This window comes from Alligator mississippiensis, chromosome 1 (assembly GCF_030867095.1).
Source record: "Alligator mississippiensis isolate rAllMis1 chromosome 1, rAllMis1, whole genome shotgun sequence".
NCBI classification, from domain to species: Eukaryota; Metazoa; Chordata; order Crocodylia; family Alligatoridae; genus Alligator; species Alligator mississippiensis.
In genome coordinates this window covers 220841040-220855896 of record NC_081824.1, presented here as the reverse complement: position 1 = coordinate 220855896, position 14857 = coordinate 220841040, and the positions used below count along the sequence as shown (strand labels likewise).

The 14857-nt window shown below is 42.0% G+C and overlaps 1 protein-coding gene across 4 annotated transcripts in view; it reads right to left on the bottom strand.

The window, feature by feature from the left end:
• TASP1 (taspase 1) overlaps positions 1 to 14857 on the bottom strand; it is a 161668-nt gene that overhangs the window by 94006 nt on the left and 52805 nt on the right. For all 4 annotated transcript variants that reach the window (XM_006260835.3, XM_019500826.1, XM_019500827.2 and 1 more), the window contains one exon: positions 14223 to 14329. In XM_006260835.3, the coding sequence (XP_006260897.1) occupies positions 14223 to 14329 (107 nt within the window). The remainder of the gene's footprint in view (positions 1 to 14222; positions 14330 to 14857) is intronic.

The window sequence follows — 14857 nt, the reverse complement described above, 5'->3', positions numbered from 1 at the left end:
ACAGATGACCCTGTTCAGTACCTTTAAGAGCCAGCTACAGTGGAGTCATCTACTCCACCACCCTTAAGTGTGCCACTGAGGGTCATTTGCTCTACCATCATAATGCTAGCACAGATGACCCTGTGCAGTACCATAAATGAGGGGAGCTACTGGGACAGTCACCATCTTTTTGGGGGAATGCAAAAATAACTGCTGCTGCAGCAGTGGCTGATCACACTACTACCCATCAGCACTGCAGCATCTGGTGCTGCCTCGTGCATCACAGCTGCCCTGGGTGTGATGACCTACTACACCTCTGACACTATGGGCCAGCCACTGTAGTCCTTAAAAGGTGCCATGCAGGATCATCTGCTCCTACATGGCAGCAAAAGGCTCAGCTCATGCACAAAAGGGCCAGGTGGGCTGGGTAACTCAGATCATCACTACTCTACAGTTCCTGGGGCTCTCCCTGGTTTGCTTCACTGGAGTGCGAAGCAGTTGTGATAAGAGCTCAGAAGCTATAAGAGCCCAATGTCAAGGTAAGATTTCCACTCTCCACGTGGAATGACAGAGCCAGGAAACAGCCCACCAGGTGAGCTGGCAGGAAACCATGTGGAGTTGGATGTAATTCAGAAATTTAGAAAGATTTCTAGTGCTAAACTAAAAAAGTGCCTGAGGTTAAATTTAAAATACTTACAAAGATAATATATTTCATTCTTAAAAAACACAAAGTAGGCTGAATGTGCTTTCCTCACACTTGCAGCAGAGGTCAGAGCTAAGCTGACACCTGCACATAACATGCAAATACAACCAACCACTTTTTTCTACCCCATATCCCTCAAAAAGCTAGGAAAAAATGAGATTTTGAGCCCCTAGACAAGAGCAATTTGGCTGTTTGTGTCCTGTGAAGTTTGAATCTAGAATTGCAATTCAAATCTGGCTTTTTAATAAAATCTGGGCTGTCTCAGTTCAGAATTATAAAGTTTCTATTTAACTGAAATTACCTGCCTTGGTACATACTGACAAAAATTTTTAGGCTGTAGACAATATAGTGAATTTGGGCAAAGCTATCTTTGTTAAAAAAAGGATGATTTTTATTTAGGTCCTTTCCCTGGTTATTTTATTTTCTAAAAGGATTTATTTTAAAGGGCACTAGCGGTCCAAGGATCTACCTGCAGTTATTGACTGATACTTTGGGGGTGGAAAAAGTGTTTTTTTCCTAAAATGTGGGGGTCAACGTATAAATCAGAAAGATATGCTATTTTAAAACCTGAGAAGAGGAAGACAACTTGCTGCTTGCAAGAACATATCAGGCGATCCACTGTACTTTTTCCATAGGTCTGCTGCTATTCCATAATAAGTGAAGCTGCACTGCTGTAACTGAATCATGTTTCAGTCAGGGCTATGCTGCCCTGATTTAAACTTCCCCTCCAGGTCAGGAGCACACAAGCAAACAGTTACAGTGGAATCAGCTGAACCACAGTAAAAACCTTCTTCCCCTTTAAATGGATATACTTGTCTGCCCATGCACTAAGAAAATCTACCAGTTCGTTACACAAAATAGCCATTATATGGGACATTATGTTACTAGCCTCCTGGCATGGACATAAGTTAACATCAGATACTCTCCTTCCTGTTTAAACAGATCCAGGTAAATAGCTTCACTGATTTCAATGAAGTTAGTCATGCGAGTGCTTGCAGGACTGGGATCCAAACAGGGAGGAAAAATATCCCCGAATTATCCAGTCCCAAAGCTTACTCGCTTTTAGATTTATTTTGTGGTACAGAAGAACTATGGCTTAATCCATTTACCAGAATATTTACAACCTCCTGAAAGTGAAGATATGCATGTTAGATAATGCTTCAATCATATATTTTTGCTTGCCTTAGTATCAGAGTGGCACTGTCAGAACTAACTCAGCACCTCTTTGTGGCTGTACAGCACACAACTCGCCCCCGTAACTGGCACTCCTGAGAGCAAAAAAAGCAACTCACTCCTCTCCCATCCAGTAACAGCCAGCTTGTTTCTTCCACCCACACATTGTTATTTCTGAACCAGCTCCTACATCTAGAAATCAGCGCTAACTATAGCCAACTCCGCTCTTTGGACCTACATCTATGTTAAAAAATATGGCAAGGGTAAGGTGGAGGGGAGTCAGATAAGTACCTCAAATTACCCTCACCGTATTTATTAGTGCATTTATCCCCATAACATTCTCTGGGTTGGAAAAGTCTGAAGGGAAACTGAAGCTTCTTTTGTTGAAGGCCACAGAAGGGTGTTACAAAAATCAAATTTTAATTTCAAAATGTTATCAAATTCTCTCCCTCTAAAATGAAATTAGAATGGGGAAAAGAACTCTTTAAAAGACAAAGAAAATTAGTAGCTCAACACCTCAATTATTAGCATTTTTACAAAAGTTTCCTTATCCTGGTGAAAACCTGTTCACATTATTATGCCAGGTTAAAAGTCTCAGAAAAATGTGTTTCCAGACACTCAAAAACCTAGCAAAGAAGATAGTCCCTTCAAGACTGTATCTTCACTGAGCATGCTCTAGGTTTTCATGAGTCTTAGCACTGCACATTCCCAAAAAGCAACTGCACTTCCCTACAGGGCAGTACAGAGCTCAGAAAATATATATATAAAGCCAGACTCCTGTTTAACTGTTACCAAGAAGCCCAGGAAAAGCGAGAGATCTTACAAGGAACTAAAAAGCAGTAAGGAAGAAGAATTTAGCAACTGGACAGGGACACGAATTGGGAAGCCTAAGGTACAGAAACTACAACAGGCAGAGACTGAGACCGAGATAAGCAACAGGAGGGCATAAAGGAGAAGAGGCAGAGAAGACCAGGGTACAGGATGAAGGTGGAGGAGATAGGAAAGCCCATAAACTTGCTTCCTTTCCAAGCTTGGAATGAAAAACAAGATTCTCAAATTCTACCATTCTTCTACTATTAAGTAACCCACTAGCTAAGTGTGTTTCTCATTCTCTGGATCAGTGTATCCCAACCTTTTCCAGCCCAAGGCACACTTGCATTAATAAAAATGTTCTGCGGCACACCTGTTAAGGTATTCCCCATCTTCACACCCACTGTAGGTCATTGCCATGGCAAAATTCCATGGCACACCTGCTCACTTCTGATGGCACACTTTTGTGCCGCAGCACACTGGTTAGGAAACACTGCTCTGGATGATGTGGCCGCATAAAAAGATGACAATTTAATATTCTTACCTATTACTTAGCTACCTCAAGTGACAGCCTATGCAATTTATCCAAAGGTTCCAACACTGCTGCTAAACCACATGGTCAATTGGATGATACCTCATGGAATTTTCTTTCTTTTTTGTCGTTTTGAAAAACCTAGGAAATTCTATGCAAGAGGTGAGGCTTTTTGTGGGTGATGTCATCTATTGAACCGACTATATGGTTGGGACAGACAAGTTTCAAATGTAGGCATTTTCTTCTCTATTCACTTCTGTTAACAGATCAAGATTTCAAAAAACAAGGCACTCCTAAGCTAAAAATAACCAGAATTAAAGCTATCAGAACTACCTTGACTTGGCCTCCTTCTGCAGATGCATTACACTGCAGTCTTCAATTAAACAATCTCACAGCTCTACCTCACTCACAAGGACAGAATCAAGGTCCACATAAGAGAGAAAGCTGTTTTTTGTAGGATCCCTGCATCACTTACTGGACAAACTAAGTTTGCAGTGAACAAGGCCTAGGATTGCAGGAAATGAAGTGGTTACAGAAATTAAATACTTTCCTGGGGCCAGGATTCTACTCCTAGTTCTTCCATGGGGTCCCTGAGCAACAACAGGCTAGTCACACAGAGGAATCAGAACTCATGGTAGAGGTGATATCTTTTATTAGACTAACTAGATTTTTGCAAAAAAAAATTCTTTACAAAAATCTAGTTGGTCTAATAAAAGATAATCACCTTGACCATGACTTCTAATTCCTTTTGCCTCTAGACCAATATGGCTACAACCTGGATGCCAGTCACATAAAGAAAACTTTTCACAGGCGGTCGCTAGTGAGTTTTTTATTTGTTGTATGCCCAGAATCCTGGGTCTGATTTGAAAGTCCCAAGCATTCTCAGTTGCAGCTGAAAGTAGAGAGAGGCATGCCTTACACGCTACACAGAAAAAATGGTGTTTTGTATTCCAAATTGGGCACTCAGAAAAAGAGAAAGAAAAAAAAAAACCAAACACACGCGCACATACTTTATATATATTATATATACACACACCTCTAATTTACTCTCCCTACGTTAGTTCCCATAAATGGAAATAAATGCCATCCTGTCATATCAAGAAAGGGTGATGAGAAAAATAAATATATTAATATTTGCAAGGCATTTGTAATAAAGTGCATACCAAGTCCCTCAACAAGGGTTCAAACCATTATATCTTTTTTAGAGGTTTTAATATATAATTTCTTCCATAGATGAGATGCTAAAGCCAAGTATCTAACTCAAAAATTAGATAGCTTCTAATTGAACACCACATCCTAACCAAAAACACCCCTCTTTTAAAAAAAAACTAAGTGTAAACATATGTAAAGAGGATAATAGCAGAGACTATAATGACACATGCTATTTCACTCTCTTAATACAGTTTAAAAACAGTATGCAGTTCGAAATGAAAAACTGCAACTGACAATACATACACAAATTGGCCTTTCCAGTCAAATTAAGATTTCAGATCAAGTTTATGCTCAAATTTGATCACAATTATGTTTTATCTGCATCTCTGCCATTATAAAAAATAAAAGCCATTAAAAAAAACTGCACTGTGCATTTTACTTCTTATCTAAACTAGCACAGAACCACGACTTCTAAAAATAAGTCCTAAATTCTATATTCTCTCTGCCTCGGAAGATTCAATGCCGATAAAGTAATAAAACTCAACTACCTGGGCAGTTCCTGTCAAATAAATTGTGAAAAGTTATGGTGTTTATAACTGTATAATTTAGAAAACAATTAAGCAGTTTCCTAACTAAAATCATATATTGCAGTATTTGAAAAAAAGCACTTGATTGGAAGCTATGATAGTTTCATGGTGGTATAGTGGCATCACATAAAGTATGGCAAAAATAATTTCACTCTAACCCTACAATAAAGGTTAAAAAGGTGAAGTTACAGTACTTCTGTAAAATACCTTAAGCGGAAAATTCTAAAATCAGCCCTTTTCTAGTGGCTTACTACCTCTTACTACCATTGAACAGCAAGCAGAGCCTTGCTTTAATGAGCTGCTTTTCATGAGGTGAGACAATGAGTTACCATAAAGAAAAACTGGTTTGGGGCAAATCTTAAGGCTTTCATAGAAAGTCCATCAGGACAGCAACTGGCCACAAAGGTTGCAACTCGAAGAGTGGGATAGGAATTTTTCATGTACCCTTCTGTAATTATTATTAAAAGTAGTCCCAAAAAGCATGTAGGAGAACAAGGGAAAAATGTACTTTCACAAGTAAAGCTAGTGAAATCTCTACAATTCTTAACAATTCATTGAATTTAGGACAAAAGTTAATTCAGAGCCTTGGAATGAATTAGCAGATTTGGCTCATAATGGGGAAGTTAATTGCATATGGGATATGGAGTCAAGCACAAAGAGTTTGTTCTACGCTTCTTTAAAAACCACAGCCAAACAACTTACACAATTCTTTGGCAATATTTTGTCAGTCCATTCAGCGGTAAGTTTTTATTTCAGGTTATACAGGAAGCATCCATATCACCCATTTCAGACTACTGTAGGTCCACATCTTGTTTAAGGAAAATGAACAATGTTTTGCTGCAGCAAAGCAACATTATATATTTCTTCTGGCTTCTGTTATTGTATGTAGCCATGTGCTTTCACCTTGATCTATCTACACAGATGATCTCTTTACTGAAGATGCCCACATATGCTTTATGCATCTCTATTGAAAAATTAACCACACATGAAGCTGTCTTCAAAATACAGGCCAAGTCTATCCAAACATTCAGTCATAAGCAACTGAATGAAAACAGCACTGTTGCACATCTATGGAAAAAGTGCTGCACAGCTGAAACTGTGCCAGCCTGATTTTTATGCTTACTTCCATTTCAAGAGTATGGTAAGAGCTACAAGCCTGAAGTCAGCTTCATATTTAATTGAAGTTTCATTTTATGCCTGTAGAACAGTTTAATCAATAATTCAGCATTCACAGTGCTAAATGGATAAAGGTGTTTTACCACAGTTAGATTAACTATTCCCTGTATCTTGTTACCTATACTGACTGACACCTGGCTCCTGCAGTTTCAAGGGCACCTGATTTAACTTGTCATTCATAAATCACTCATTTGAGCCTTTCAAACCAGGAAAATATGAATGCTGAGAAAAGTGAGAGTTCTTATGAATGGGATTAAGCATTTCAGTTTATGAAATTAAAGCAAATCTAAAGAAAAAGGGAAGCAAAATGGGTACTGAATGGCAGAATTATATTCCAAACGAAGTTGTGTGCGCAACGTTACACAGCAATCTTACCTACTTTCTCCAAGGCCTAACCTACCATGTGTTTAATACAACAACTTGACATTTTAGATTTACAAACTTCTACTTGCCAAACTATAACTATAATTCAGTCGCAACTATAAATGTATGCCATTCCTGAACTGAATGTATTAACTGCAAAAATGGTGCACTGTAATAATGTAGGATGTTATATTAAGAAGAACCAATTTTTAGAGGTTCACTGATACACTGATTTGATATCGGCTTGGTACCAATATAAAGAAAACTGGCTGCATCAGATATTGGATATCGGCCCGAGGACAGCGAGGAAGCAAGGACACAGCCAGGCATTGTGGAGAGCTGCCTCTACCCGGTAAGTCTGGTGTGGTGGAAGGGGAGGGAAGGGGCACAGCAAGGGCAGATCAATGCCCCCTGCAGTGAAGAAGAGGGCAGGGGCAAGTGCTGCCCAGGTAGGGCAGTGGGGTGGGAGGCAGCTTCCTCCGCTGCCTGCACCCTGGGAGGGCACAGGGAGGCATGTGCCCCCCAAATCTGCACAGGGCAGGGCAGGCTGCACAGGGCTCTTCTCAGCAGGGACTGGGCTCAGAGTGGGCACCTGTGATGCTGGGAGGATGCTGCATCCATCCCAAATTTCGCCACTGCTCCACTCCCAGCATCACCGCTGCCAGTTGCTCAGCACAGCCCCGGCTCTTCCCGGAGTGTGGGTGGAGGTGGGGCATTGAGCTGGGGCTGTACCAGGCAACTGGCAGCTGTGGCACTGGGAGTGGAGTGGTGGTGAAATTTCGGGTGGATGCAGCATCCTCCCAGCATCACCAGCACCCACTCTGAGCCCAGCTCCCTACTGAGAAGAGCCCCACACTGCCCCAGCTGCAGCCCACCCTGCCGTGCGCAGATCGGGGGGGGGGGGCGGGAGGAAGCGGGGGGAGACACAACACCTCCCCTATGCCCTCCCAGGGTGCAAGCAGCAGTGGGAGCCACCTTCCCCTCCCCCCCCACGCCCGCCTGGGCAGCACCTGTCACTGCCCCTTCCCCCTCCCTCACCTCAGGGGGCATTGATCTGCTCCCACCCCCAACGCCTCTTCCCTCCCCCCTCCCCTTCCACCACACCAAATTTACCAGTTGGAGTCAGCAGTAGCAGCAATTGGATCCATCCACACCACAGGTCAGGGACTGCCTTACTCAATTTTCCATCTAAACCACATCTTGTGATAGAAAAAGAGTAGAGGATCAACTGGACCATAATTTTCTAAGTACCATTAAAAAAACCAAAAAGCATTTTCAGATCAGTGATTAGATATGTAAACAGAGTATAAAAAACATGCAACTCTTTAAGTCAGGGGTATCAAGCTCATCCAGCCAGGGAGTGAGTGGCTGTAACGGGTGCCCTGCACAATGCAGTTTGGTCAGACTGGCAGCCACCCAGTAGTTCTGGAACTATGCCTCACATGGCACCCGTTCCAGATGCTCTGGGTTCTGTGCCGCACACGGCACCTATGAGCACTGCAGGTCCTGGAATGGCTGAAGTGGGTGTCATGCAAGGTGCATGCATCAGAGCAGACACATGTGGTACAGTCCACCTGGGGTGGCCACTATGTGCAGCATGGGGGACACTCTGGGATCCACGCACCATGCGTCTCAGACCAGCTGGAGCAGCTACCAAATCAGGTATGCTGAGAGAGAGAGAGAGAGAGAGAGAGAGAGAGAGAGAGAGAGAGAGAGAGGGTCTATGGCCCAGATCCGAATTAAATGTCAGGAATGCCCCCACCAGACCATAGTTATTCACTCTTGAAACAAATCCTGGCTGAAGAAGGAAACCTAATCTCTGATATTTTGTACCTGAAATTATAATGCATATTGACAAGCCAAAAAAAATGGTGAGATGTACGATGTGTACATAGATACATGAGTGGAGCCCCACCTCAAAAAAACTGTTTACAGCTCAAAGAGGAAACCCTTACTAGGGAGAGTCCATTCTCAGGAGGCAAACTCCTAGGAGGAATCTCATATGGAGACTGATATTTTTCACTCCTTGAACCAAATGGGAGAGAGCCCATTTCTCTCTCAAATAATTTATAGCTAAGTAAATTGGATTAGTGGTCTATAAGCTCAGAAAGATGTAAATACCGTATAATTGTAAACCGGGGTAAAAATTGGCTTCACATGCATCTGTGGGGAGAAGTCATCTGCATAGTATACATATACTCCCCAAGAACAAAATTCAGAAAACAGATGAGCAAATAAGGTGAAGGAACATAAGGAGTACTTGGGTGCTGGGTTGTACAGAGAGCCCAAGCCTTAGTATGATCTGGCCCTCCTGCAGGTAGAAGCTGGGAAAACCTGCAATACCTTTAACACAGAATCTCTTGAAAGGCCAAAAAATAAGTCTTGTACTGCAGATGATGTTTTTTTAAGTGAAGGCTGATTCTATGAAATACTCAAGGAATCAGTTTTGCTCATTATGGTTTCTGTTCTGAGTGTGGATCAAGAACAGACAGAAAGAGCTATTATACTACCACCATCCAGCAGGAACAAAGTGCCTATCTGAAACAGACTTCAGCAGTTTCCCTGACTATGTGCAGTTATCCCAACCAAATATACAAATGGAACACACGTCACTAACAAAATAAATTTCCAGCAGATTCTTCCTTCATCCTCTCCTACAACCACTCTCTAACATCACAACTGAGCTAAGAGAAAGGAAATGAGCCTTTGCACGTCCAAAATAGAAGACTTGTTCCAAAGGTCCAATATCTTGATAAATGTCAAGCCACTACCATTTGTCTTTTAAGAAATATTTTTGATTTGGTCCTCTCTATTGATCTAATTGTGGCAGCATGGTCAAACATCTGAGGATGAACTCAGAAGGTATAGGCAATCTAAGCTGCAAAACAGTTTTATTTTTTCCCCATGTGCACATTAAGCAACAATACAAATTCTGGACTATTTTAATGTTTAGCCAATTTAAACAATAGCCCCATCCATAGCACACTGTAACAATCTAATTTTGATATGACAGACACATGGATTATCAATTCAAAATTCAGTTAGGACTGATATTTGTGAGGTCTGAAGAAAAACCCCAGACCACTAAACCTAGTCTTTAAGGGCTCCTATACATGTGCAGGGATCCTGCTATGATGTGCTGCAATTCCATTTGATTAATTGAGTCACTGGACCATGGAAATTAATGCGCTCCAGCAGCCTTCAGTGTCATGTGTATCAATATCCCCATGCTGAAAAATGGTGGTAGGGAATTTTAAAGCTCAGTCGACCAGCTTTAGTTAAAAACGCCCCACTGCCATTTTTCAGCGCAGGGATGCTGATATGTGTGATGCTCTGGGTGCTTTTAATTAATGGGGTTCTTGGAGCTGCGCTAATTAGAGTGCCTCCCCCCCCCCCCCCCCCGCAACCTCCCAGAGCCTGTGTATAAAATGCCCTAAATGATGGGTAAGGGATCACTTTTGGAATTTAAAAGCAACCCAAGATCTACCCTGCAACCCACCCAGCAGGTAAATCTGTGGGGAGGGAAAGCAAGGGGACAGATCGAAGCAGAGGGAGAAAAAATTATTTGGGGGCGCTCCCCCAGAAGGTAAGTCTGTGGCAGAAGGGGTGGGGCAGATAGGGGCCCCAGACCTGACCCCACTCTCTCTCACACCGCTGGGGCCATGATCTGCCCCTCTCCCCACAGCGGTGAAGTAGGGAGTGGGGCAGGGGTAGGCCCTGCAGCTAGGGTGGGGCAGGACGGAGCCATCAGTGGTTCATCCGGGGGGCATGGGGAAGGGGGGCATGCACCCCGGGAGGGCACGGGCGGCATGGGCCCTCAGATCTGCACGCGGGGCAGGCTGCAGCTGTGGGCTGGGGCCGGGCGCTTCCCAGAGGGGGAGCTGGGCTGCTGGGAAGAGCCCAGCACATGATAGCACTGGGAGCGCGGCTACGGGGGGAGGCTGCAGCCCCCCCCCAAAGGCCCCTTCCAGTGCTGCCGCCGCCCTCCCCAGAACAGCCCGATGCAGCCTCACATGCCCAGCCCACAGCTGCAGCCCACCCCGCGTGCAGATCCAGAGGCATACGCTGCCCATGCCCTCCTGGGGTGCATGCCCCGCCTCCCCACACCTGCCAGATGAGTCACTTGTGGCTCCATCCTGCCCTGCCCTGGCTGCAGGGCCTGCCCCTGCTCCAGCCCCACTCCCTCCCTTCCCACTGCTACAGCCGCCCACACTGCCCCATATTTTGGGGGGGGGGGAAGCACATGCCCCCCAATCTGTGTGCAGGGCAAGGAGACTGTCACTGTGCACTGGGCTTTGCGCCCCAGACTTTGTGCTCCAAGCTGCAACAGGGCTAGGGGCACAAAGCCCAGTGCCCAGCAGCAGCAGTCTTGCCCCATGCACAAATTGGAGGAACACAGGTTCCCCAGGCCTCTGCCAAGGTGCACGCAGTGGCAGGAGCCCCCCAGTGCACCCGGACAAACCATCCAGGCTCTTACCCTCCCCTGACCTGGCCTAGCCCAGCCAGGGCCCCACTCACCCAGCCCAGCCCCAGCAGCAGGGGGTGCAGCTCAGCTCAGCCCCATGCATTTTGCTGCTCATATGTCTTGTCACTCTTGGACTGCATCCCAGCTGCTCCCGATCACAGAGCCTCTGACAGTCAACCTCTGACAGTCAAAATCAACTGTCAGGGGCTCCCCAATCTACCAGTCCATCAGGATCAACCGGTTGATGACCACTGTTTTAAAACTACAATTATTAACACTTTTATTTTTAACCAGAAGAATTACATGCACTTCTTATAGGTTGACCATTTTGTGCACTATAGAAAGTCACTTAGTTTTAGTCCAGGACAAAAGATTTATTTTCCCTTTGAGGGCTGCATGTAATTTTATTTAAAATTTACTCTCCTTGTATAAGAATAGTTAAAAGTAGACATTGTGGTTGCTTTCAGTCAACTCCCATGCTTGTTAACTATTTCCATAAGACTACCTTAGCTTAGCAACTAAAATGTACCATCTATGCACATAATCTGAACAAAGAAGAATAATACATTTCTACAGGTATTCTTAACCCAATTCTCACCCCTAATGTTGCAATTTAACAGGATCTGGCTAAGCATACATAAATTTTTCAAGACTGTGAATGAGAAATGTCATCTATGATATAATACAAAAAAAAACAACTGAATCAATTTATATGCAATCAAGTCAGTTCCAGGAACATAAGGGACCAATGTCGGCTCAGCCCAGCCTCAATGACCAGGTATTATTTACAGCTGGGTCAACCAGGGCCAGCTTTCAGCACAAGTTCAGAGCAAGTCTCAAATACACACCTGCAGATACTTAGCAAGGCACCTTAAACCTATCACTGTTACTCAAATGCCTTGTTTTAGTACAACTGTAAAAAAGCATGCAACAAAAAGCACACAGATTAGTAATAGGATCTTCTGCTATGCCCTACTACTAACAATCATTTCTAGTCACATTCAAAGCTAGGCTTTTGTGATTGATTTTTACAACGTATATGGCATTTTATACTAAAAGAATTTAACAGGAAGAAGATAAAAATTAAGTATCTAATATTTCCTTACACTTCCGGTCACAACTCTCAGGATGACCATTCTGCCAACAAATTTGTATTCTATGGCTATCCTCAGAATGATTTACATCCTCCAACTCAAGAGAAACAATACCCTTTATGAATGTATTTGATTAGTTCACATGTAAAAGGAGTGTAGTTCCTCAAACCACGTACCATCGAATGGGCATGTCATCGCACATATAATTCTGAAAAATGTGTATATCTATTTTAAACACCCCTGAAATGTCATAAAGTGGCTTAACAAGTTATTATCTTCAAGTTACTCTTTTTCTCTGGTGTTCCATAAGAAAAACTTTCAAATAAACTGCAAAAATAATTTTAAAACATAATGAAGTTGTGCCTATAAAACTACTCTGTCACTGGTAGTCAAGGTCTAAATCTTATGTGCCATGCACAGCAGAATATTTATATTTTCTAACAATTAACTGCATTTATTTCTAAAAATTTTCTTTTTTGTAATTCTACATTAGGGAGTCAACCGTTTGGCTGTATGTCATTATTGATTATGACTATGCTGTTCCTGGTCTACTGAAAGACACTCCAAGGGCTTCAGAACTGAAGATTACTTGCTGCTCTTAAATGTCATACTAAGAACCTGAAGCTACCTCACCCCAAACTCTAAGTATTAGCTCTACTTCATCCTCAGGGCTGTCCGTCTTTAAGGACTGAATTCACTAATTAGTTCTCGGATTGAGTTACTTACCAAAAAGCAGAGCTCTCCTATTAGGTCACCTCCTCTACCTACAACCACTGGTTTCTGGATGCTTCCAATAAGCGCTGACACATGACTCTGGAACCCTTGAAATTTCAAATTGCAGGTTGGTAAGCTCATGCACTGGCACATGTCAAGCATTGACTTGCCCCTTATTACACAAATATCAATATTTTGCAGAGACCCCTCCCTCCCTCAGTTACATATTAATACCATAGAAAATGGAAGTTTAACAAGGTGTGTGAAAATCTGTAAGCAACAGGCACAGTTTATAACATCAGTTAATAACCCATTTTTTGTTATTTTTATATTCTTACAGATCCTCATCTCCTTGACAACTGGAAATTAGCACCCTTACAGAAGGCATCCCTGGTCGAAGTATATAACAGAAACTGACCCAATTTTTCTGCCTTGCTACTGCACACCACTTGCACCTGTACATTAAAAGTGCAAAATGTTACCATAAATTACTTTAAATTTATCCTTTTTTTGCATAAGTGTAAGTGACTTCAGAAAATGGTGGAGAATCAAGCTACTAGAGTGTGGAGACCTGAACGACCAAGACCACCCTTAGCCCCAAATAAAGTGCAAGAGTCCATTAAAAAAGAAAAAAGAAAAAGAGAAATACCCCAAAGAATAGCCTTTTGCTCAACAGAATTTGCCTCATGTCCCAACAGATGTGTTTGATGAGATTACTTTGCCATTCTTTGTGACAGAACAACAAAAGGAGTGAATTATACAGTCCACAGCCAATTGTTCTCTCATTTAGTACTGGAGAGATTAAGTATCTTTTTTTAGCCTGCTACAAATTGATACAACTATATACACAAATGCTTGGCAACAGTCATGGTGCTGAAATGACAACAATGGCTCTAAATTCAAACTAATGGGGAGGAGAATTGAGAGAGAGAGAGTTGAGAGAGATTTGTAGTAAAGGAGCATAAGTAATATGGGCCAGGTCAATGCTAGATGCATGCACAGATGCACATGTTTACCTACCTGATATTTCAAATTTCACCACCTCCAGGTCCACAGCACAGCATTCCCAGGAAACGTTAAAAAGTGGAAAACAGTGACAGAGATCCCTAGCTGGAGAAAATGTTTTAATAGATATTTATGTTTTGACATTTGTCACGGTTTCACTATAATGTAAAACAGTTTTTTAAAAAGGTCACATAAGATATTTATGTATACTACAAGATACAAAGTGTCATCTCTTTTCAGAGTTTGCTTCTTATATTGTAAACAGTGGGAATGTTTATTGGTATAGTTGTTACTAAAGACAATACAATTGTTATATTATACAGATACTAAGATAGCAAAAGACAAGTGATTTGTATAGCTGTATCAACTGTCATCTTACTTATAAAGTGAACATTTTTAAATTAAGAATTCAAAAACTGTCTGCATGTTAACGATGACAAAAAAATGTTTTAATGAAATACCTGCTCACCTTTTCACTTGATTGTCTTCTCTTTTTTAGCTGAATAAGATCCGTTTCCACCTTTTCTGCCAGCTCCAGCTTCCTCTTGTTCCTCTTAAAAGCTGCTAAACTGAACCCTAGGAAAGTATTTTAGAGGCATTTAACTAATGAAAAATTGTTTGCTCAACTGAATACTGGTTAGCAAAGCGTTATACCTTGGGAGGTTTCTTCCCTCACACTATCAGCAACACTGACTAACATTAATCTATAGACGGTTAGAAGTTTCAGTGTAACATGTTTTATATCTTAAGTATCCAAGATAAAAGTAAAAAAGCACCATGGCTTCCACATGTGTTCAAAATGCCTTCACGTTTGGCTTACAAGTAGCAACTACACAGAAGAGTAACATAAACAGCTTGTGTTAAAGTGATTGTTTTGACTGCTGTCATGTAAATAGATACCAGGTTTGCTCACTTTGATATCTCTAAAATTAGGAAGGCTCTTTACTAATTTACTAACTTCACTAAATTATTCAGGCAATATTTCTTTGCACTGTAATCCAAGACAGTCTGAAGATCAATGCATCTTGACTATGGAAAGATTTATTATTATGAACTGATTAACTACATATAAAAACTCTAAATTAACAAATAAAAATATGATGC